This window comes from Euleptes europaea, chromosome 3 (assembly GCF_029931775.1).
Source record: "Euleptes europaea isolate rEulEur1 chromosome 3, rEulEur1.hap1, whole genome shotgun sequence".
In the NCBI taxonomy this organism is placed as follows: domain Eukaryota; kingdom Metazoa; phylum Chordata; class Lepidosauria; order Squamata; family Sphaerodactylidae; genus Euleptes; species Euleptes europaea.
Genome location: NC_079314.1, coordinates 47,827,281 through 47,852,891, shown reverse-complemented (window position 1 = coordinate 47,852,891; position 25,611 = coordinate 47,827,281). Strand labels below are relative to the sequence as shown.

The 25,611-nt window shown below is 42.0% G+C and overlaps 2 protein-coding genes across 2 annotated transcripts in view; both read left to right on the top strand.

Moving 5' to 3' along the window:
* BCAP29 (B cell receptor associated protein 29) overlaps nucleotides 1–409 on the top strand; it is a 29,676-nt gene extending 29,267 nt beyond the window's left edge. Inside the window, exon 6 of the mRNA XM_056846478.1 lies at nucleotides 273–409. Within this exon, the coding sequence (XP_056702456.1) occupies nucleotides 273–409 (137 nt within the window). The remainder of the gene's footprint in view (nucleotides 1–272) is intronic.
* SLC26A4 (solute carrier family 26 member 4) overlaps nucleotides 1–25,611 on the top strand; it is a 139,556-nt gene that overhangs the window by 95,881 nt on the left and 18,064 nt on the right. The window contains exons 2-10 of the mRNA XM_056847766.1: nucleotides 16,298–16,460; nucleotides 16,604–16,743; nucleotides 17,459–17,569; nucleotides 18,583–18,767; nucleotides 19,907–20,071; nucleotides 22,522–22,674; nucleotides 22,763–22,845; nucleotides 23,813–23,960; nucleotides 25,344–25,457. Of these exons, the coding sequence (XP_056703744.1) occupies nucleotides 16,306–16,460; nucleotides 16,604–16,743; nucleotides 17,459–17,569; nucleotides 18,583–18,767; nucleotides 19,907–20,071; nucleotides 22,522–22,674; nucleotides 22,763–22,845; nucleotides 23,813–23,960; nucleotides 25,344–25,457 (1,254 nt within the window). The 5' untranslated portion in view covers nucleotides 16,298–16,305. The remainder of the gene's footprint in view (nucleotides 1–16,297; nucleotides 16,461–16,603; nucleotides 16,744–17,458; nucleotides 17,570–18,582; nucleotides 18,768–19,906; nucleotides 20,072–22,521; nucleotides 22,675–22,762; nucleotides 22,846–23,812; nucleotides 23,961–25,343; nucleotides 25,458–25,611) is intronic.

The following is a 25,611-nucleotide window of genomic DNA, read 5'->3' as shown; positions in this document are numbered from 1 at the left end:
TCTGACACCTTTCTCTCATGTAACCTTTTCCTTCCTTCGCCTAAGCTTCATTGTCTGCCAACATTCTATTGTTAATACCTTGCATCTGAGCAGTTAAAATGTTTGAATTCTGTGACATCAAAGCAGTTTACCCAATGACTTATAGGTATGTGACAAGCGGCAGACAAGTATTAAATTATAAGAATGCAAGCATACTCTTAAACACCATCCTATGTGCTTTGTCCAAATGCAGTCAGTCATGTGTTGAATAATACTATTCCTGTGTTTTACAGTTCTTGGCAAGAAGACAAATGAAGTGACTGAAGTTAAGAATCAGGCTGAAAGCCTTAAAAAAGAATATGACCATCTTGTACTTGAACACAAAAAACTGAAGGTAGGTGGCAGGGGCAGCTTAAGGAGAACTTCCTGAACTTGAGTAGACTAGCAGTAATGTCTAGCTTATATCCATCTTGTGTGTGTGTTCGTCTAAAACTTTTAGAGAGATTTTTGGCTTGAGTGCACTGTGAAACAACATAAAACTTTGTGTGGGAGATGGCAGAACACTCCTATTTGGGGTTTCAGAAGAATAATATTTTGCAGCTTGGGCTGTATAATAGGTCTGGAGAATCTTCATTTTACAATGCAAGTATTGGTTTACTTGTTTGAACTTAATGACCAGAGATGGACTAAGGAATTTCAGGATCTGAGATAGAAAATCCATATAAGTCCTCCAGTCGTGACGATAAAATTGTAATAATAAACAATTGATGAATTTCTTTAAATCTTATATCAAATCATGAAGTGTGGCCCCCATCTGCAGAATCTGCGGATATCTAAATCCATGGATCAGAGTCACACTGATACTCAACAGATTTTCCTGCAAACCTGGGAGACCCCCCCACCCCAGCTTTGCAAAAAAAATCTGAAATCATAAATAAAAACCATTTCCATTTATTTACTAGCTCCTTTGACCAAAGGTATCGAGCTTAACCATAACAATAATACATAATACAACACCAAATAATCAATTTACAATATCCAACATATACTTAAGGTTAAAACACAGTAGAAACATAAATAAATACATTGGGTGTTTAAATTCCCCCAACACACCTACCTCATCTTCCTGTGACAGGTAGTGACAGGAAGCCTCAGCTAGGGCTGGGGGAGGGGAGCCTTGGTGGGGCTTGCCAATGCTGACTGGGGACAAGAAGTCCTCATTGCCCCACACTGACCCAGCGACTGAGGAGTCAGGCAGGGGAGGGCGGGAGTCTTCGCTCCCCCCCCCACTGTGCTAGCAAGCACTTCTGCCCACCTGCTGAACCAGTAACCAGAGAGTCAGGCTGGGGGACATGGCAGTTCTTGCCGCCCCGCCCCCAGCTGGCAATGAAGGCGTCAGGGGAGTGCAAGAGTCCTTGCTGCCTGCTGAGCCAGCAAGCTTGCTCACCCACAAAAGCAACAACCAGGGAGTCAGGCAGGGGGGTGTAGGAGAGCTTGCTCCCCCTCCCCTGAGCTAGCAACCAGGGAGTCCTGTGGGAGGCACAGCAGCCCTCACCAAACTCCCCCGCCCCCACTTACCTGGCAATGAAGGAGCCAGGTAGGACTGATGGTGGGGCGGTGGCGGCTGTGAGCTGTGCTGGCCAGGCAGCAGCAGCAATGGGAGGAAGGATTCCCCCACCCAAGAGTATCACAGGTCCCCACGTGTAATACACCTTCTTGTCTGAGATGGGTGTCTCCCCTTGCCTAAAAGTATGGCTGGCTCAGTAACTGACCTTTGTCTTTATGCTGTGCTTTTCTTTGTCAAAAATAATTGGAAACATAGCTTGTTCAATTTGGCTGAGTGGTGTTCCTATCAGGTGAGAGAGGAGCTCAGAATTCATGGTCAGGCCTTCATTTCAGAGTTAATTCTAACTAATTATAACAAAATAAATCAGCTGGTAAACATGTTATCTTTTTACTATTGTGTGTAATTACTGGATTTTTTTTTCAAATTCATTTTCACCTAATGGATTTGAACAGTGCTTAGAAACTGAGAACCATTGCGGACTTCAAAGATGCTGGTCTAAATACATTGGCTAGATCTAGCAACTGCAGGCTTTTAAATCTTTTGAAACAGTGTTTCTTGAGTGAAACCTTAGGGGTAGGTCACACATAAGAGTTATAAGAAATGAATTGCCCCTAGAGTTGTTTCAAACAGATTGCTGCTAGTTTTCTTTATTCAGTGAGTTCAAAGAATATTAAGGGAAGTTGCAGCATTCCTTGGAAGACTACTTGGGTACACTTTTTACAACCTACCCACATAGATTAAAGTATCTGTACACACAATACATGTACTGAAGTTGGTTGTGCAGATATCCTTATGGCCGGTAACAGGAATTAGTAATACTGCACTAGTATCTTGATTGGTGCTCTAGTCGTTTGTTGCATAGTGCTTTACATGTCTGTTTTCACCTTGCATTTGGAAGTTGTCTTTGGAACTATTAGGGGAAAATATAAAGAAGATACTTTACCACTAGCCAGTAGTTTGGGTACAGGAGGGGATTTTGGCAGGTGCAGCTTGTCATGCAAAAATCAGAGAAATTGCAGTTGCTGAAATTCCCCTTCTGCAGGAAAGTGTAGGAGCCTGTCTGTCCTCTTTGGCATGTAGGTGGGTGAAGCTTCTCTTTGCTGAATAACGAAGGTACATTTGACAGCCGTGCAAGTTCTTGAACCCCCTCCCCCAACAAAAGCAAGAGTCAGATGCACTTTCAAACTGAAATGTAAGATGTGGGTTTTTCAGCTAGTGAAGTCAGTTTCTTATGCATCTAGTCCATGAGAAACATAGAAAGTGGGAAGAAAAGAAATCTTCCCTTAACCTCCCTCTATGAGGCTAAAATCATAGCCTTCCTTTATTGGCCCAACTAGAATGTCTTGCTCCCTTTTTGATCTAAAGTTATTGCCTGGAGGTTTGGCTGCTTGTCTGCTGAAATATTTCTGATGCTGCTTAGCCATATACAGGTAGGTGAGCTGTGAGAACTCATGGTGGGAGTCGATATCTCACATCTGTACTCCCTCCTTGCCTTATTGCTTTTTTTTTCTTTGCTTCCCCCGGCAATCCCTACAGCTACTCTCTTTTCCTTCTCTCCCTCCCACTTGCCTACATTCTTTTGTCCCCCCCCCATCTTCAGTTTTCCCTTGTTACCATTTCTGCTCCTCCCCCCACCAACTTCTCCTTCCCTCCTCCTGATCTTTAACTTTTTTCATCAGTCTCTCCCTCTTCCCCAGGGTGGTTCAGACTTGCCTGGCAACCCCAAAAATAGCTGCTGACATCCCACAATGTACTTTCACAAGATATCAGTGGCATTCTTTTCTTTAAAAAGCAGATACTGCTTCTATGATTTGGTTTTTTCCCCCTCACTTCTAATGTTTTTTGTGTGTGTTTTATACTTGAAATTTCTCTGCAAATGTGGGGATTACCACACTCTATAGCTGAATTCAGAACTAGATAGGATGATACTCTTATTCATTCAGAAGGTCCCAGAACATAGTTCCATCACAGGATTTAAAGACCAAGGCCCTGACCTTATAGCATTTAAGGGGGTATTGGATGTTGTTCCCCTGGCATTTTTGTAGGCATTAAAATTATGGTCAAAGTGTGTTAGTGTGTTTAAGTTAGCTTTGCTGATTTTCTTTTCACATGTCTGCCTTTCTTTATCTTTACAGGAAAGTGCAGATGACAAACATGACAAGAAAGCCCTGTAGCTACAGAAGGTGGACATCGGGGGTTTTATGCACCTTTCAGCATAAATTTTCTCCTATTCTTTGCTTACATAGTACTGGTTTATTTTTTAAAAAGAGAAATGCACTGCTTTTACAGCTTAACTCTACAGTATAGGTTGCCAAATATATTCTCTGTTGCAATGTAAATAATAAGTTGTCTAGCAGAAACACCCTGTGAAAGTGTCTTTTGGTAATCTCGTCCGGAAATATTTTATGGTGGAAATTTCCATTTGAAGAGGCAGCTTCTTTCTATATTTTTCACTGAAACAAAGTCAAGAGGATGACACAGCATCACCTATTATTCGCCATGTGCAAGAAGATGTCAAAGTTATATCAAACTATGAAATGGTGCTGAGTTAGTCCACCTTGCTAGAGGTCATCAGGAATGCCATTAAAATTGGTCACTAGGAAAACAAGCATAGGTCTTTTATGCATGGCTATTTCACTCACCGTCACCCCTCCGACTACTTGAGATCTTTGTTTAGGTTATGCATGCTGTTTCTGACCATCAGAGGTCGCCTTGCTCTCTCCCTGCGTTTCCCCACGTTTTCCCCACATTTTGAGGGACCTATTTTATCTCAAATTTGAAAATGCGGGCAAAACGTGAGGAAATGCAGGGGGGAGAGCAAGGCAACCTCTGACAGTTGGAAACAGCATGCATAATCCAAACAAAGACCCGAAGTCATTGGAGGGGTGATGGCGAGTGAAACAGCCATGGATAAAAGACCATAGTGGCACATGTTTTATCCATATGAGTTTTATCTGTGTGAGGCAATCAGTAAAAAGCATCAAAATAGACTTGAATGCACTGTGCATTTCATCACATAGATTAGTATGCTATAAAAGTCATATCACTGCATAGTTTGGATTTTTCTTTCCCACTCTATAAAATTTATTTCAATCCACAATATATTATTTAGTTCACATATACAAGAACTTGTGTACATTTTGTGCCATCGTTTTGTTTTGTTCTGTGGATTGTACTTCTGACAAATGTTTAACTTACCAAAGTGCCATTGTATAGAAGCCAATTATGCGGTACCTCATACTCGTGTCCCCTACCAAATCTTTATTACTTGCAGTCGAAAGGCTAACTTTTGTGTATGTGTTGTTTTGGTTCCCGTTTTTATTAACTGTTGAATTGTTAATAAAAGGATTGCCTACTTTGTCCTTCTAAATGTGTAACTGATACATCTAGTTCTTACAAAACTGGGATTAATGATCAGTAAAACCAACTGAATCTACTTTGACCAGGGGTTTCCATACATATGACGTTCATGTAGAATAAAAATAATTACATCACAAACTCTACAAAAACTATTCCTGTGTATAAAAAACTAAATAGTTTGTCTACCTTTAGGAAATTGTATGAGAAAGTAACTGATGCTTTTTGTAAAAAATCATTTTTTACAATTAACTTCAAACTGCTTCTAAATACAGATGCCCAAAGTGCCTTATGTTTATATTCTTTTTTAAAAAGAATGAAAATTGGAATTGGATGCAACTGAAACAGTTAATTAATTGAAACCCTGCAACCAAATGTTTGATTTTTTTCATGCTATATAACAGAGTAATAAACTGGTCCTGTATGGACCTAACCTCTGAACTGTACTGCTCATCTTTTAATGTCCAGTAAAGAAGTTGACAATTCAGGGGAGGGGAGTGTATTTCTATGTCTCAGTTGTGTGACAAGACTTAGAAACTAACCATGCGGTCCTAATCAGAGTTATACCCTTCTAAGCCAATGGACTTCAGTGGACATAGAAGGATAACTCTGTTCAGGATTGTACTGTGAGAATATTAAATCTACAGGGCTGGATGGGGCTGGCCTTTTGGCTCAGTCTTATCCAATTTCCTCCTTACTTCAGCACCTGTCCTCCATGGCTTTTGTCCATATAGGTCCCATGAGCCCTAGATAGCTTTTTTTGATGGTCCAAGATGACTCCCTCCTCTTTTTTTCACTAGCAGAAAGGCTAGTTGGATCCAATTCACTCTAAAAATGAACATGCTAAATTATATGGTGTCATCACAAACGGTGGTAGGGCAGCAGACCTTGGATCAGACCAAGGTCCATCAAGTCCAGCAGTCTGTTCACACAGTGGACAACCAGGTGCCTTTATGAAGCCCACAAACAAGACAACTGCAGCAGCATTATCCTGCCTGTGTTCCCCAGCAGCTAATACAATAGGCATGTTCCTCTGATCCTGGAGAGAATAGATATGCATCATGACTAGTATCCATTTTTACTAGTACCCATTTACTAGTTCTCCATGAACATATCCTCTCTTAAAGCCTTCCAAGTTGGCAGCCACCACCACATCCTGGAGCAGTGAGTTCCACATTGTAACTATGCGTTGTGTGAAGAAATACTTCCTTTTATCAGTTTTGAATCTCTCACCCTCCAGCTTTTCAGCAGAAGTTCCTGCTGGTGAAAACATATCCCAGTCCTTATGTATCCAAAAAACAGTTTTTACTTTTGGGTGCCAATAAGAATATACCTTCTGAATTTTTAAACTCTAGATTTTTGCAGATATGACTAAGGACCTACAATAATTGTTATGTTGCTTTGTTCTCAATAACATTTAGTAGATGGAAGGTGAGGGATTGCCTGAAGGTCTTGGTAGAACTGATCCACTAGAGGTTGAAGCTTGCCTGCCACTCTGTCTCATTCCCAAGGTGCAGTCATGAGGCAGACTGTAGAAATATAGAAAGCCGTTACCACCCTTCTGTTGCCCTCCAAGAAACCTCCTTTCTGGTTGCCCTACATAAGTAGCTATTTCAGAAAGTTTCTCCTACACATATTCCCTAGGCAGTTCATAATGGCCTAAAATTAAGGTAGATTTCAAGAATATTGTCATAATGAAAAAATAAATATGAATTAAAGCTGGAAAACTGCCCTACCGTCATGTCTCTATAACAGTCACATTTGTAACTTTCTGCCATCTTCAGTGTAGGCCATAGATTTGAACTGGAAGTATGAGTTTTCAGGAGTCAGGACAAATGTACTGCCTGACTTGTGCTATTCAGCAGCTGTAATATCTTAAAAAGTTCCAAAGAGTAAAAAAAGCAGACGAAGGGCTGCATCAAGAACTTGTCAGTTAATGCTGGAGAGATTACTTGTGTTTGCTTATTAAAATGGTTCTGTTTACTCATAAATATTACTATCTATATCCTGCTGTCTACCTTTAATTCCAAACACATTTATTCATACGTTTCACTGATCTTTTTTTCAACAGAATTAATTTTTCTTATTGTTAGGTGCTATATAGTACTGGTCATACAGTTTACTAATCTAGAGATACAGGGAACAAAAAAAAGGAAAAGTTAACATTTGCATAAAATTTTAACTTGCAATTTCTGGGCAATTCTTTTTTTAAATTGTGCCACCCTTGCTTTTCCCTGAAAAATCCAGTTTTGGGAACTTGGACATTGGGTGAGAGCAACATTCAACAAAGCCAAAGAAAAAAATAGGAAAGAGCATCATTTGGCTCTGTATTAGAGCACCTGCTTTGCAGGCAGAAGGTCCCAGGTTCAGTCCCTGGCATCTCCAATTGAAAAATCTTGGGTAACATGTTGGAAATGGACCATTCTCTGCCTGCGACCCTGGAGAGCTTCTGCCAGTCAGAGTAGTCAATATTGAGTAAGGAGCACCAATGGTCAGATATGGCATAAGGCAATCGTGTTAAATTGTGGAACTCCCTGCCCCAGGATGTGGTGATGGCTGCCAACTTGGAAGTCTTTAACATGTTCATGGAGGATAGGGCTATCCATGGCTACTAGTCAAAATGAATACTAGTCATGATGCATACCTATTCTTTACAGTATCAGAGGAGCATGCCCATTATATTAGGTGCTGTGAAACACAGGCAGGATGCTGCTGCTTGTCATCTTGTTTGTGGGCTTCCTAGAGGCACCTGGTTGTCCATTGTGTGGACAGACTGCTGGACTTGATGGGCCTTGGTCTGATCCAGCATGGCTTTCCTTATGTTCTCGTGTTCAAAAGACATAGAAGGAGGTGACTTGTTCTAGCTGGATAATATAGCCCATCATAACATCTTGCCTTTTTCAGCCTCTTGTATATGCAATAAGCATTGTCTACTAGGAAAGAGTCCAAGGCAAGTTTATTTAAGTTAGTGAGCCATTATTATTAGCTTAAATGGGAAAAGCTTGAGAGAAAATGCTTGTAATTGTGTTCTGTGGAATAATGTACTATATAGACATTTGCATTCAGCTGTTCCTGTCGCAAAAATGGGTTCTTTCATCTCATTCCAACTGTAGTTTCTACTAAATATGTGCATCGTCTGTAGTATAGGTATTTTCTACTTTACATTTACTGTACATACAACACCCTCTTGCATTTGTGCTTCACAGAAACAGTGACTAAGCTAACAGGAACTAAAAAAAGGAGAAACCAAGGCATGCATGTATAGCACTTGGGGCTTATTCTTAATTCTCAACATGACCGCATCAGTGGATACTTAAATCCAGTATTAGGGGCTATGGACAGATGAGACACATTGTTGGACAAACCTGAGAAAAGCCCCAGGTTTGCAGAAAAATCTGAACTCTAAAACAAATACATTGGGGGGAGGTTAAACCCTTCAAAATGATAGAAGCAGTGTCTGAATCTTTAAGAAACAAATGCCCTCAGTGACTGTTGCTAGGCAACCACAATAGTATTGCCAGCCTTAAAGCCTTGGCTTCTGTCAGTAAATGGCAGGGAGAGGGGACATGGCTGTTTTGGCCTTTGAGGGAGGACACATTGGGGCCAGGCCTGGCAGCAACCACCAGGCAACTTGATACCACACGACTTGCATGACTCACTCAGGCCCTGCTGCTTGCTAGTGTTTAACAGCAGCCACCTCACAATGGTCAGTATTGTGTAGTGGTTAGAGTTTCAGATGAGGATTTGGAAGATCCAAGTTCAAATCACCACTCTACCATGGAACTTTGCTGAGTGACTTTGGGCCAGTTACACACTCTCAGTCTGTCCTACCTCACAAGGTTGTTGAGATGATACAATGGAGAAGAAAATGGTTAGCTCCTTTGGGTCCCATTGTGGAGAAAGTCAGGATATAAATGAAAAAAATAGTAAGCTGTAGATGGGGCAGACAAAAGGTTGGTTGGTTAGTGAGTGGGAAAGAGAAGGAAGCAGGGAAAGTTGGGGATGTTGGGGCTGCCAAGAGGAGGGAACGAGGAAATAGTGTGGAGAGGGGGCTACAGAGGAAAGTGAGATGCCCCACACAAGTCCTTGCAAGTTTTCACTGTGCAACTGGACCCAGCTAGAGCCATGCAACTGGGTTCACCCATCTCACCTGGCACTGCACAGCTGGGCTTGGCCAAGCAACTAGCACTACACAACTTGGCTGCCAGGGAGAAGGAAGGAGGGAAAGCTGAAGACAAGTAGAAGACAGAGGCAGGTTGGCTGCTTTGAAGGGTGGACTGTATGGCATTATACCTCGCTGAGGTCCCTCCCTATGCTCCACCCCCTTGCTCCATGCTCCACCCCCCAAATCTCCAGGAATTTCCCAAGCCAGAATTGACAACCCTATTCATGTGTGTTCCATCTTTTCCTCCCTGCCATGGTTTTCCTACTGTGGGTGAAAAGCAAACCATATATAGTTATTTCTATGTAGTCCTCCAAAAGTAGTGTTCCCCTCTCTACCAGCGGAAGGTTTTTGGAGCGGGGCTGGGGTGGTGATCCTGCTTCCCAAAAACATTGAACTCAGGGCTGATAACCCTTGTAGATAGGGTTGCTGGGATTGGCGGCCAATTGCCACTGAGCTCCTCAGTGACACTGAAATCTCTCATCCCCACCTGGCTCACAAGGTGCCTGTTGTGGGGAGAGGAAGGGATTGTGATTGTAAGCTGCTTTGAGACTCATTAAGGTAGAGAAAAGTGGGATATAAAAACCAACTCTCCTCCCCCTCCTCCTCTTTGCAACCAAATGGACTTTAAATGAAAGGTGGGAATTCAGAGAACTTGATACACCTATAGTGACAAAGGTACATTGATATAACTATATTCTAGTGCTTTTTAAAAAGATTGTGAAATCCCTGGTGGCCCAGGGGAGAGGGGTGGCAGCTGCTGAGGGATCAGGGCATGGAATCTGCTGAGAAACCCACCATGTGGAAGCCCCATTGCTGCTGCGCTTTATCTGCAGCACAAAACCACAAAATTCCATCATTGTGTGGAAGACACCATATTCTTTCTCCTGCTACCTAATGATTACTTAATTGTGTTTGATTAATTGTACTTATCACAATGATGCTCCGACTTGGCTACCAGCTATTCATATGTAGGGAGAGATCCTGTCTCTCATTCATCCTCTCAGCCTGCAGATGATTGGTGGGTTCATCATATAAGAAACAAATAAAAGAAAGAGATAGAGGGCAATTTGTTTTCCACTGTGGGATCACTGCCAACATTTCATTTAACTTCAAAGTGTTGACAACACTAGGTAACAGCAAGAGCAAGGGAAATATTATTTCAGTAAACAGTTTGTGCAGGGAATCAGGTGCTTCATGAATCCAATTTGGTCAAGGTCTTGTCCAGCATGCAAGCATCATTCTTTTTTTACTTAGGGATAATACCAGCATATTAAACAATTGTCAGATTATTACTTCAGGGCATGGGGCAGAGGTAGCACATGCTATCTTGTAAGGAGGACATTGGAATAAAGAACTCTGTAAAGGAAGTTGCTCTATCCAGGTTGTTGCCATGCAGTTCCCTGGCTCTGTTAAGCGTCCAGAATCTCATTTCCCTGGCTCCTGTGGTCCCAACTGTGGGGTCACTCACATCCACAAATGCACTGAAGGATCTGTTAACATACCACTTATTAGTACTGCCCAAACGTGCTATATATATTTTTTTCAATTGTTATCTTGACTTGTTTAAACAAACCCCAAGATGGTTTACTATCATTTCCACTACCATGTGCTCTGTATCAAGAACAGAGATGGGAGAGGAGCACATAAATGTGAAGAAAATATCAGTAAAGAAGGTAGGCAATAAAATATCATGATATATGATCTAGTTATGACCGTAACTTTTACATCAAGGGTTAGGTGCAAAGGTATCTCTGCAGATGCCCTGCTATTGGATCAGTGGCGTCAGTGGAACCAATATCAACACCACGAAGGAACACTCATCCTCAGTTCTCTGAAGTGGTATCACACAGGGGAGGGGGAGTTGGTATAACACTGGTGAGGACAGAGAGGAAGCGGGGCAATAGTGACTTCAGCGCATGCCATCCTAAAGACTTATTTTGATTCAACAATTCTAGTAAGGTTGGCATGCCAAACAATAAGTTCACAAATGTGTTTTGATCTAGTGCTTTCCATTTTCATTAATGTACATTAAACAATTCCATGTAAATAGAAATGTAGCACCACAAGGAGAAAGCTTTTACCATTGCATGCTATGCTGGCTTTCTGTTTGCCAGGAGTTTTAAAAATGGGGGAACATTCCAAAATGTGATCTTCTGCCTGTAGCCTGGAGAGGTGGGGTCCACTTGACCACACTCATCATTTTAGCACTTCATTCTTTTTTGTATGTAAGTCCAGGTCTACACATGCAGGAGAACGAGGCAGTAATGAGGTGACAGAGTGCTAAGGTGATAGAATGGTCTGTACAGATTGTAGGGGAGAGTTTCCCAACTTTAACCATTCCCTGTAGGTAGAAAACTAGCACAACATATGAAAGACTGGTATAGAATCTTTCTCCTTGACGTGTTTCTTGTTTGTCTGCAGAGTTTTTATATGGGGAACATTCAGAATTTGACCCTTTCAGAGTGTGAAATGGTACAGCCCATTCTAGAAGTCTGTGATGCTGCATGCATAGAGCCAGCTTGAATCAGACTTCAGTTTATACCAGACCCTGTCCTGTCCTAAAAGGATTTGCCATTATGTTGCTCAAGCTAAGAGTGCAGCTTAGAATGTCATGAAGCTGTCCAGGGCAGGGTAGAAGATGATCAGTCATGACAGACATTGGTCATGATGTGGGGCTCATCCTCTTGTTCATCCTCCAGTGTGATATAAGCCATCGTGTATCAACAAGAATCCTTCTGCTGTCTTCATAGGACAAGAAGGCCCATCACTACGCAACATAGTAAATGGACACAAATGTGACATTTAAAATGGAAATGTTCAGAAACGGGGAGGGGGGAGCAACATTAATTCTCCCTGAATGTTCTTGTTACTGACCTAAAAGTCACAGTTCTCTAGCAAAATAATTTCAAAGGGAAAATCCAGCATGAAATTGCTTATTTAGGATTTATTAGAAAGTGTCACACTTCCAAAGCTTGAACAGGGATTTATGACTCATTACAGGTGTCAACCAATTACAGTCCTATTAAGGACATCATTAATCAGTGGTATTCGCTGTTTTCATGATTAGATCTCACCAGCTTTTCACCTTGTGTGAATTATATTTTCACACTGTATTTTATGGTCTCTTGACCCAGGCAGGTTTTGTTTTTACATAAAACGTTCTTACATAAAATGAATGCATCTGAAAAAGCAGTCTCTGATCCATGAAAACTTATGCTGGAATACAAAAAAACATTGTTAGTCTTTAAGATGCCACACAGCATGTTTTTCTCGGTCAGGGAAGCCTTCAGAGCTAGGGACCCACCCATGAATCTCCAAACTGACCCCCTTCCCCCACTACCGCTCGCTCAGCTTTAAGGCCTGCATACTCATTATCGTTACTCAACGAATCATTAAACTATGGTGTTCATAGCCAGTGGGTGTATTGATGGCCACAAGCATAGATAGCTTTAAAGGGGGACTGGACAGATTAAGAATGGAAGAATGGAAGAGGAGTACCCCTTCAGGTCTGGCAGCAGCTATTAGCTGTGATGACTAAAGGGGACCTCCATATCCAGGGGCAGTTAACCTTTGAAACTTAGGTGGCATCATGAGGGGAGTGGAGGGACGTGGCCTTTATGCCGTTTGTTGGGCTCCTACTTTTATTTATAATTTACTTCATGTATATTCTGCCTTTCTTCCCAATGGGGACCCCAAACAGCTTACATTCATTTAATTATTTACTTCATTTATACCCTACCTTTTCCCCCAATGAGAACCCAAGGCAGCTTACAGCATTCTCTCCTCCAGCGTGGAGAGCCAGTGTGGTGTAGTGGTTAAGAGCGGTGGACTCTGATCTGGAGAACCGGGTTTGATTCCCCACTCCTCCAAGTGTGCGGCGGAGGCTAATCTGGTGAACTGGATTTGTTTCCCCACTCCTACACACGAAGCCAGCTGGGTGACCTTGGGCTAGTCACAACTCTTTCAGCCCCACCTACCTCACAGGGTGTCTGTTGTGGGGAGGGGAAGGGGATTGTAAGGGGGTTTGATTCTTCCTTAAGTGTAGATAGGGTTGCCAGGTCCCTGTTCATAACCAGCGGGAGTTATTTGGGGCGGAGCCTGAAGAAGGCGGGGTTTGGGGAGGGACTTCAATGCCATAGAGTCCAATTACCAAAGCGGCCTTTTTCTCCAGTGGAACTGATTTCTATCAGCTGGAGATCGGTTGTAAAAGCAGATCTCCAGCTACTACCTGGAGGTTAGCAAACCACAAAAAAGAAGAGCACTCCTGCGCTATTACCACAAGGTTTCGAAATCAGCACAGAGATAACTGTATGAAGCGGACACATAAATAACGTGTTTAAACATATATTAAACCAAAGTGCAGTGATACACACAAGAAACACATACAACTATGTACACAAATATATAATACTTATTCCAATGCAATCTTTGTGCAAAAAGGTTTTCTGTTGTAGCAGTAGTTGTAGAAAAATTCTTTAAAAGGTCCATAAGGTACTCTTAAATCTTCAAAAGAGTACCTTATGGACCTTTTAAAGAACTTTTCTACAACTACTGCTACAACAGAAAATCTTTTTGCACAAAGATTGCATTGGAATAAGTATTGTATATTTGTGTACATAGTTGTATGTGTTTCTTGTGTGTATCACTGCACTTTGGTTGAATATATGTTTAAACACGTTATTTATGTGTCCGCTTCATACAGTTATCTCTGAGCTGACTACCTGGAGGTTGGCAGCCCTAAGTGTAGAGAAAGTCGGCCTATAAAAACCAGCTCTTCTTCTCCTTCTGAAGCTAACCTTCAGAGGAGAAGGAGAAGACTATGAGGCTGGTTAGACTATGAGGCTGGTTAGGCTGAAAGTGTGCGACTGGCCCAAGATCACCCAGCAAGCCTGCACGGCAGGGTGGGCATCCATTCGATCCAGGGCTGCCAGGTCCTCCTCCGACCATTCCAGCACGCTGTGTGAAGTGGGATGCTGGCGAAGAAGGGCTGCCAGATCCAGCAGGGGCCCCTCTCCGCCTCCTCCTCCTCCTTTCCACCTCCCCGCCCCCCGCCTACCCTCAGGGCCCGCGTGCGGCTCCTGCGGGGGGGGGGCGCGTTCGCCAGGCCGCCCTCTGTTTCCCTGTAAATAAAGGGAAAGCGGCTGGGGCTGGCTTGGGGCGTATAAATGTCACCTCCGGGTTGCCCGCCCTGGCCGGGGCGTTGGGCTCAGGTGAGGCACACGATTCCCTCCTCGGCCCTGTAGTCGGACAGCGTTGCCGCGACTGGGCGCGGGACGAGACGCTGGCGGGTGGCCGTCGCCCACCCGCCAGGCGGGTGCTGACTGGGAGGGACATGGCGGGAGGCAAACTGAGGCGAGAGGGGGGGGGAGGAGGGAGTGAGCAAGGAGAGGCAGGCGGCCGGCCGCTGGGGGTGGGTGCGTGGGTGGGGGTGGGCTCACGGAGGATGGCCCCAAAGAACCTGAGGAGAGCGTTGCCTTCCACTCGTCGGTGCCTCGACGCTCCGCGCGTGCCGCTTCTCCCCTGCAGGCTGGGGAAGAAACGTCCCCTGTGGCTCGTGGGCCGTCGCAGGCGCTCCGTCTGCGGGGGTCTTCTGTTGCCCAGCAAGCTGGCCGGCTGGCCGAGGGCGCCGGGGCACGAGGCGTTGGCAGCCGCAGTCTCCCTACGGGAAGCTCCTGCCTGGGGCACCTGCAAAACTAACAGGCCTGGGCCCCGGCATAAACTGCCCTGGACTAGACGCATGCCGTAGCATTCTGGCATATTTGTTCTCTGGGATACAAGTCTGTAAAGTGCCACTGGACTCGCGGAGTCCAGCGGCACCTTCAAGACCTTTAAAAAATATATCTATTATTTCAGCATATATTTTTTGGTGTGGATTTGAGCACTTCGTCAGATGCATGAAAAGGGTAGACTGGGTTTATGCGGAGATCGCCTCTTGTTCGTTTTTAAAATGTCGCTACGTTCCTGGAATCTGGTAGAACCTTGAAGACTATCTTTTTAAAAATTTAAACCTAAGTTTTCATGACGTAAAGCCTGCAGTCAGATGCATTTTTAAAAAATCCCTGGAATATGTGTATGCGCTTCTGTAAACCCTTCTAGCCTTTTAAGTGCCGCTAGATTCCTGGAGTCTGGTGGCACCTTAAAAAGTAACTTTAGAAAATCCAATCTAGTGGATGTGTCAGTTACTCTCTTTTAGGATTGTTTTTATGGCATGAAGGGTTGCAAAATAATTCTGTTTCAGAGGGCATTTGGAGGGGTGGGGGGGGGGTTAAAATGCTCTAGCAGATTTGGCTGCATTTTAATCTATGCGTTTTAACCTATATATTTTTAATGTGTGATTTGCTTTTATAACTTCATGGACTCTTACATTTCTGTGTCCTTGCAGCTTGGTGTTGCATTGTTAACCTCCTTGAATCTAAGGAAATAAGTTGGGATATAAATATTTAAATAACTAAACAAAAACAAAATAACAGGAATGAAATTTTGTTAGTCTTTAAAACACTACTGGGTTGTTAGAGTAAAGGGCCATCAAGTTGCTGCTGAATTATGGTGAATCTGTAGGATTTTCAAGGCAAGAAACAAGCGGTAGTTTGTCATTGCCTGCTTCTGTGGAGCACCCTTGGACTTCCTCCATCCAAGTACTAACCAGGAACAACCTTACTTAACTTCTGAGATCTGACAAGATTGGGCCATCCAGCTCAGAGCTTCTAGAATGTAGTGCGGTCTTGCATACTAAGAATGATTTCTAATTCCAACATAAGATTTGTTGGACTTGAGCACATTTCTTCGGATGCAATTTAGTAGTTCCTCATTAGGCAAACCTTTTATATAGAAGGGATGGGAGGGAACAAACAACAGGGGCCATGAAATGTGGGTCCTACTGTGTGAAATGTAAATATGAAAAATTAAATCTAATCAAGAAAAGTGCATACAGTTCACAGTTAACATCTGTAATGAGTGGGAAATCCCAGGTTTTCATAGTTAACTACTGGAGGGAGGGAGGCTTGCATTGGGGATCCTGTGGATGAAAAAGGGGCTGTTATTGATTACCTTCTGCAGCCAAGACAGAGGAAGAAGCACGGTGCTCAGCAGACTTTGGCTGAATTCACCTGGACGTTCCAGGTGTAGGATAAGTGCAGAGGTAGCCTTATAATTAATGGCTGACTGCCTTGGACACTTGTGTGCTTTGCAAATGCTGCCTCTTTTCTGATTTTTTTCCCCTTCGCATGTAGATGAGGGCATGGCAGCTGGTGGTGGGACTGATGGATCCCTCCCAGATCTCAGACGCTATGTGGTCACCCGTCCCATTTACAATGAACCAAGTTTCCAAAAGGATAATGAGAGCATTCAGGGACCATCTAGAACTCTCCGGGAACGAGCACAGAAAGTTTGCAGGTGACATATATCATGCTTCCTGTGGGGAAGGTGAAAGTTGCATTTGGGGACTGAAAGAATCTTTGATCAAAATATGGAGGTGGAGAAAAGCAGAAAGCCTCAGAGTGTCCAGCTCTAGCAATGTAATGTTTTGTCCTTGGCAGCTGTTCCAAAAAAAGAGCCCTTCAGATAACCAAGACCTTCTTCCCCATTCTGGAGTGGCTGCCTAAATACAGGGTTAAGGAATGGCTTCTCAGTGATGTAATTTCTGGTGTCAGTACTGGACTTGTGGCTACTTTGCAAGGTAAGAAGAGACTGGGATAGATAGCTAGATAGATAATTTATTTACGGCCCTTAGCCAGATAAAACAAGATAAAGACTGGGATATTTTCTTACTGAATTGTAATTGTAATTATGAAAGCAATAAAAATAACTCTGCCAGGGCTATTATAACTGTAGCTCATTGTAAGTAATAATTCCCCCCTGTGTTTTAAAACTTTTCAGTGGTCCTTTGGAAAATCAGTAGATCCTTGTAATCATTCAGAAGGAACCAACATATTACTATAGCCGTTCTCTTAGCATTGCCCATTACTGCATTTTGCAAAGCATCATCATAATTTTCAGCCAAGGCACATTAGAAAGGTGAAAATATTTTGAGGAAGATTAGCCTAGCACAGATTTAGATGGATTAAGGCTTTTTTCCAGATTTAAGTCTGCAGCCCTTAGGTGCAAATTCATTTGAACCAATGATACTTACTTCTGAGTAAGCATGACTGGGATCAGGTTGAATGTTTGGATCCCACAGAGGGTTGACTGCTTACAAAATCAAGATGTCCAGCTGGAGATATAGTTCAGGTTTGTTCCTCTGTGCAGAAAAATCTCAGATATGGAACAAATGCAGATTATGCCTACGAGTAGAAAGACAAATGCATTTCTAGCAACAAGGGCAGCTGGATATAGATGTAAATGAGTCCATTACAAAATGAAAAATTAAAATCCTCAATTATTTGATATTTCAGGATTGGCTTATGCATTGCTGGTTGCAGTCCCTGTTGGGTATGGCCTCTACTCTGCTTTTTTCCCCATCCTGACATACTTCTTTCTGGGAACATCAAGACACATCTCAGTTGGTAACTATATACTTCTAATTTTAACACCATCCTTCTTTGAAGATGTTCATATTTAAGTGTTAAGTCTTTTTGAATCTGAATTTGCTACCATAGGCTTTTATGTTGGCATAGTCTTAGGGTTTCTGAATTCTGCTCTATGCCAAGGGATCATTTTCAGGTATGTGTTTCATACTTGTGTCCTCTTCCCATGTTAGTGCTGGAATCCAGCAATTAGTATCAGGGTCAGTTACGCAGCCTCTGGCCCTCTGCCAATGGAATCCATTGGATTTATTCAGGCCCAGACACAATAGCAGGATACTCCTAGTTCAGACTGAAGTCTATTGCTAAAGCTGTACACACGGGGTTAGCCCACAGAAGAGATTTCCTCAGTGGATCATGACATTCTTGCCTCCCCCTCCCCATTGCAACCCCAAATGCCCCATTAAATGCTTCTCCTAGGGAACTGCCCCCCACCCCCAGGAATAGCTTGTAGAGGACCTGGATCTCTACAGTGTGAGGGAAGAATCAGCAAAAAAATGCCTCCTTTCTGCCTGTAGAAATCCTCTGAGGGACCCAAATGGTGGCATCCAAATAAGGGCCAAATTAGACATTACAGCATCCATGAGTTTGACCTGTGGATGCCAAAGCCATTTAAAAATTGAACTTGGCCATTTAAAAATGCCATGAGGGCCTAATCCTGATCAGGCCCACCGCAGGGAAAGACCAGGCTATCTTGTTTCCCCCCTTACGCCTTTTCGTGCTGAAATTGTTTTTTTGGCACTTGAAAAGAGGCACAGTAGGAAAACAAGATCGCCCGTTTCCACTGCATGGCGACCCAATCAGGATTGGGCTCTCATGCCATTTTAAAATGGCTGAGTTCAGCTTTATAATGGAATTGGCATCCACAGATCAGACCCATGGATGCCATAACATATAGTTTGGCCCTAAGGTACTATTTTGTATTGTTAACTGCTTTTGAGAATACTAATGGATAAGCTCAATTTCTATATATAATGTAAGTTGTCTTTGAACAGGGCCTTTTCCTGTGGTCAGTTTGATGGTTGGCTCAGTAGTTCTGAGCATGGCTCCTGATGAAAATTTTCTCACGGTCAACAGTAACATAACAGGGCTGAACAAAACAGTTATAGATATTGGAGCCAGAGATGCAGAGAGAGTGCTAATTGCCAGTACCATCACGTTTCTGGTCGGCATCATGCAGGTAATAACATTTCCTAAAATTGTCTCAAAATGTGTTTGCTTTCCTACAGTAATAAAGAACTGGAAAAAAATTAAGAAAAATGAGCTTAATAGCACTTACCCATGTACCTATTTCTGTAAGCTAGAGCTAAAATATGTTCAAAATGTTATAATTAGAATAAAAAAGTGTTTGCATCATGTTTACAGTTTTGCACAGTTTGAGTTTGATAATACTATTATAGTTTTTTTACATTTTTTTAATTGGATGAAAATGGGGAAAGACTTTACTTCTGCAATCAAAAGTTTAACTTCAAGGCTTGTCCTGGTACCTTGCAAATGTGGGAAGTTCTGTCAGTTGCTGGGAAAATGTCATTTTTGTTGATGTTAGCAAGTCTATTAAGACTCCTTACAAAAAAGACCGGACCTTTTAGAAAGATCTATATAGCTTGTGGCAAGTCCATCTCCCTAAATGCAGCTTCTTTCCCTCAACCGCCCTGAGCCCAACTTGTGCCAGGAAAGGGCAGGGTAGAAATTTAATAAAATAAAAATTAAGAGAAGAGTTTATGAAAACACTGAAATAGAGTAGGCAAGACATATGAATTTTTAAATTTATTTTATTTCACAAAGTTTATACCCCACCTTTCTACCGTTATTTAGGCTTCACAAAATTAGATTTATGGGTAGAATAAAGTAGTAAAGTTGCTTCTGGGCCTTAACTTCAGGTTGCAAGTTTGAAAGCTCGCATATATATTAATCTGTCCCAAACTAGTTGTGTACAGAGCAAAATTGCATGTCAGAGAGCTGGGTAGTCGAACCCTTATTCTTCACATGCTAATTGTCTCTATACAAAGGGTTTAAAAAAAATCCCAAGGGGAAGCATTAAAACATGCGACCTGATCAAGAAGAGGTTTTCCCCACGTAATTTTGCTGAATTTCTAATACGGCCAATCCTAAATAGTTACACATTTCTAAGCCCATTGATTTAAACTGAGAAGGATGACACTATAGTAAACTGGCTCGAAGAGCATAATAGAATTTACTCTTGCATCAGCCTACACGAAGGATTGTAAGACCTGTTTTTTTAAAGTATGTTATAATTGCTCTCTACATTTCTTAACTGTTGAGAAATTAATTTTGTGAGTTGTTTTTTTTAATATCCAGCTAGTGCTTGGAGCTCTCCAGATTGGTTTCATTGTGAGATACCTTGCTGATCCACTGGTTGGAGGTTTTACAACTGCAGCTGCTTTTCAAGTGTTCGTTTCACAGCTGAAAATAGTCTTAAATGTTTCAACCAAAAACTACAACGGAGTTCTTTCCATAATCTATGTAAGTGTGTCTTGCTAAATTGGCCTTCCTCCCATGGCATACCATTAGAACCAATGTGGTGTTGTGATTAGACAGTTACACTAGGATTGGAGAGACCTGATATCAGATCTCCATGTTGCCGTAAAGTGTACTCGAGGTGGTCTTAGCTAATGGACAACAGGGGCAGCTGGCCCAGCCCCATTCTTGGGGGAGCCCCAACTACCCACAGCCCCACCACCTCAAAGGGGGGGGGGAGAAGAAGAAGAGCAGGCTTTCTGTTGCTACACCTGCCCCATCTGGGTCTTGAGTAGCTGGCTTCTGGTGGCAGCAGAGGCTCCCACCCATATTACACGTGGCGAGGGCCACTCCTTGGTGGGGGATGATGGTAGGGAGGTGGTGGCAATGATCCTACTTGGTTGTAAATTTTGTCAAAGCATTTAAGGCCTATTGATCTGAAAAAGTGTGAATGTATTTAGAAGTTTAACATCTAATATAGTAAAATATTGGCTCTAGAGATTATAATGCACAGAGGCTCATACATCCATCAGATGTCTGGGGGAAGGAGGAGCTATGATACAGATGTTTGGTACCTACATAATTGATCAAATTGATTGATGGTTGGGGCAGGGCACATGTGAAACTTTTGTCCTGTGTACTTTTTGGGAGCCTGGGACAAAACAAATCACACTTCTCTGCATTTAAGAAATATAACAAATTAAAACTAAAGACAGACAAAATAAATAACTTGCAGGTTCTTTCAAGTCACAGCAACAGCCTCTGTGTAAGTACATGTAGATCACTGAATGTTGTATGTGTGTGTGCATACATGCACACGTATCTGTGATGAAACACATCCAAGTAAAAGCTGTCTGGGTGCAGTGGACAGAGATGACTACAGCCGCATCAGTTCAGCTCTGCCAGAGGACATAGTGATGGTCAAAAGTATAAATGACTTTAAGAGGGAATTAGACGGAATCACGGAAGATAAGTCCATCAGTGGCTACTAACCATGGTGACAGAAATGGTCCCTATTTGGAGGCAGCAAACCTCTGGATGCCAGTGCTAGGAGACAACATCAGTGGAAGGCCTTGACCTCTATGGTTTGTTTGTTGACCCTCCCCAGTAACTGAACATAAGAAAGGCCCTACTGGATCAGACCAAGGCCCATCAAGTCCAGCAGTCTGTTCACATAGTGGCCAATCAGATGCCTCCAGAAAGCCACAAACAAGATGACTGCAGCAGTACCATCCTGCCTGTGTTCCACAGCAGCTAATATAATAGTCATGCTCCTCTGATACTAGAGAGAATAGGTATTCAGCATGACTAGTATCCATTTTAACTAATAGCCATGAATACCCCTTTCCTCCATGAATATGTCCACTCCCCTCTTAAAGCCTTCCTAGTTGGCAGCCATCACCACATCCCGGGGCAGAGAGTTCCACAATTTAACTATGCGTTGTGTGAAAAAGTACTTCCTTTTATCTGTTTTGAATCTCTCACCCTCCAGCTTCAACAGATGACCTCGCGTTCTAGTATTATGGGAGAGAGAGAAAAACTTCTCCCTGTCCACTCTCTCCAAACCATGCATAATTTTATAGACCTCTATCATGTCTCCCCTCAGCCGCCTTTCCAAGCTAAACAGCCCTAAGCGTCTTAACCGCTCCCCATAGGACAGTTGCTCTAGTTTCCTAATCATTTTGGTTGCTCATTTCTGCACCTTCTCAAGCTCTGTAATATTCTTTTTTTAGGTGCGGTGACCAGAACTGTACACAGTATTCCAAGTGTGATCTCACCATAGATTTGTACAAGGGCAGTGTGATATCAACAGTTTTATTCTCTATTCCTCATCTAATTATGGCCAGCATGGAATTTGCCTTTTTTACAGCAGCCGCACACTGGGTTGACATCTTCATTGAGCTATCCACTACCACCCCAAGAACCCTTTCTTGATCTGTCGCCGCCAGCACAGATCCCATCAGTGTATATGTGAAGTTGGGATTTTTTGCCCCACTGGTTGGCCACTGTATGAAATAGGATGCTGTACTAGATGGACTGCTGGTCTGATCCAGCAGGGCTTTTCTCACACATAAAAGGATAACATTGGTATCTGCACTTTACCTTTCCAAACGAGAAACCACAGAATCTTAAGTGAGAATAACCAAGTCCCTAAACAGGAGTTGTCAACATTTTATGATCTAGCTCATCAGACTTTGGAGCCTTGTGTTTTCAAAAGCATACAGACAAAATTGCAAAGCTATTTTCTTTTAGAATTCATAGCTGCCCAGGCACATTTACTCGGAACAAAGTCCCATTAAATTCAATGAGTTTTGTGAATAGGACTGCAGTCACGGGTTCCTAAACTGATAGAGATTAGCTTCTGACTTTGTCTGAAGGTATCACAATGTTTTGGACCATAGTGTTATCTTTTCTTTTGGACAAAATTATTTTGTATTCGCTTTCTTTCTCTCTAGACGCTGGTTGAAATATTTGAAAACATTGGAACCACCAACATTGCTGATCTCATTGCTGGTTTGTTGACCATCGTTGTCTGTATGGTAGTCAAGGAAATAAATGATCGGTTCAGACACAAGATCCCTATCCCTATCCCTATAGAAGTGATTGTGGTAAGCAAAGAGTAAATAAAAAGGATTGGTTGGGCAATGGAACACTGCCAGTTTTCTACATTCAGACTGATACTTCTTTTGATTCCAGACAATCATAGCTGCTGGGATTTCATATGGTGTTGATCTGGAGAAAAAATACAATGCAGGCATTGTTAAAAGTATTCCTAGTGGGTAAGTGCAGCCAATGTTGCTAAGTACACACTGATGTTTTACTATTATTGGCAATAACAAGCCTGCTGAATATATAACTTTTAATATATGGGTATTGGCAAAGTACATAGGGCGATCGTGTGGTATTCACATAGAAGGTGTATATTGGTTAATATGTTATTTCCTTGTGAGTGCTGGTAAAAATCAAGTCGAAGTGACACTCGGAATAGGAAAGAGAGAGGAAGATTCTCCATTTTTGATACTTTTGGGGCAGGGGGCAAAGATCAGGTGCAGGAAACTAGAGCTCTAAATATGTTCATACCATATCAATAACACTGTCCCCACTACTCATTTAAATTCTGTTCAGTCATTACACTTTTGGTGCTTCAATCTCTCATAACAGGAGAATGTGCTACCTACAATTCTCCTGATCTGTGTGATTGTTATTTTGAGTGAACAGGGCAAAGGACATATTTTTTAGTGTCAGTATATGCAAACACATATAATAAAAAATCTGGGCTTCTAGTTAACCTGTACTGAAGTGGGGAAATATGTGCATTTCCCTGTTTACACAAAATGGCGAGTATGCATATCAAGAGGATCATACAGAGTGCATAGTTCTCTTATGGCTCGGTTGGCCCACCAAATTGTAACAACTGAACATGGCTTTATGTCAGACTGTTTATCAAGCATATACTTTTCACGTTATACATGATTGTGTTGGATGATTTTCATCTGAAAACAGAAGACAGAATCCTTATTTCTACAATGAATCTTTTTTACAGTGTATAGCCTATGCAGAACATGGAGGGGGCTGATGTGATATACTTTTGCCTAAATTGCTCTTTTTCTTGTGAAGTAAGGAAATGCATTAATAAAAAAGTTAATTAAAAAGATAAGCAAAACGAAGAGCGTGTTCTAAATTATATAGTATTTGTAGAGTGCACACATGTCGATATATATACACATACTTCTTTAACATTTTTAGATTCTTACCTCCCGCACCTCCAGCTGTCAGTATGTTTGGCGATATGATGGCCTCTGCCTTTTCCATTGCTATTGTTGCATATGCAATAGCTGTCTCAGTAGGCAAAGTGTATGCAACTAAATATGACTACGCTATTGATGGAAACCAGGTACGTGGAGCCAAAGAGCCCCTTTGAAATAAAGCTAAATGTTATTCATTTATCTATGGAGGAAAACATTTTATTAATTTGTCTGTATATTGCAGACATTTTTGTATTTGAAGTTACTTAGATGTTATATTGAGAAAACCTCATGCAATGAAGCATGGAGTAGGGGTCACTGTGTGTGTGTGTGGGGAGGTAGTTGTGAATTTCCTGCATTGGCAAGGGGGTTGGACTAGATGACACTGGTGGTCCCTTGCACTCAGTGTCGTTCCCCTCTTCTCCCCCGTAAATTATTTTATTTATTTATGTACAGAATTTATATTCTGCCTTTCTGTCTGTACTATCAAGGTGGCTAACCATTAAAAGCAGAAAGTTATAAAATAATAAAACTAAATTAAAATAAAAAAATATATATAAAAAAACAGACCAGGGATCCCCAGTAGGGTTGCCAGGTCCCTCTTCGCTACTGGCGGGAGGTTTTTGGGGTGAAGCCTGAGGAGGGCGGGGTTTGGGGAGAGAAGGGACTTCAATGCCATAGAGTCCAATTGCCAAAGTGACCATTTTCTCCAGGTGAACTGATCTCTATTGGCTGGAGATCAGTTGTAATAGCAGGAGATCTCCAGTTAGTACCTGAAGTTGGCAATGCTACACTTCATTGTCATAATCCTTAAAAAAACTCCACTGAACTGATGCACAAAACTGAAGCATGTAACTTGCAACAATTATAGGATTTTAAGACACAAAAGGTGGTATGATTTTCTCTGAAACTAGGAAAGAGAGTTGGGGAAAATTTTGGATGGTAGCTATGTTGGTCTACAGTAGAACAATTAGATTTGAGTCCAGTAGCACCTTAGAGATGAACAAGATTTTCAGGGTGTAAACTTTTGAGAATCAAAGCTCCCTTCATCAGGCACGAATGCGCATGAGTTGGGGAAAGATCTGCTGTGTATAGGAAGGCATGTATGAGGAGGCATGAAAGATAGTCCTGCTGTAGAATTCTATGTACAGTGTCTAGAACTGAAATATTCAAGGCCTAGAAACAAATAAAACAATGTAAACTACAAACTGTAATTTCCCCCCTTGTAAAACAGCGAACAGTGTTTACTTTCCTCCTTTTCTTCATACTGTTACTAAAAATTCTTCTTTATATCACATTGAAAAGTGATATATAAATATTTTAAATAAATATATTTACCAGCATTTCTTTTTGTCTGTAGATCTATCTGCAACATTTTTCCAACAAAATGTTATATGAAATCTTGTGCTATTCTGTCTAGGTCTAGTCCACAAAAGGAACTTGTTTCGGAATGCCATATTATTAAGAAAACATGTACTTAAACTTTATTTTTAAAAAGAAATATTTGTTTACATCATTATATTATTTTCCAGGAGTTTATTGCCTTTGGGATCAGCAACATTTTTTCAGGAGCCTTTTCATGCTTTGTTGCTACAACGGCGCTATCTCGCACAGCAGTCCAAGAAAGCACTGGTGGAAAAACCCAGGTAATGTCCTCGATTGAGATTACCATTAAAGATCATTGTAATTCCCGTATTACTGTGACATTTCCCCATTAGTGATTTTATAAGTGGCATTTATAAACAGATACTGAAACAGCATGTTGCTTTCCTTGACTCCATAAAATGAGGTTTTTCACTT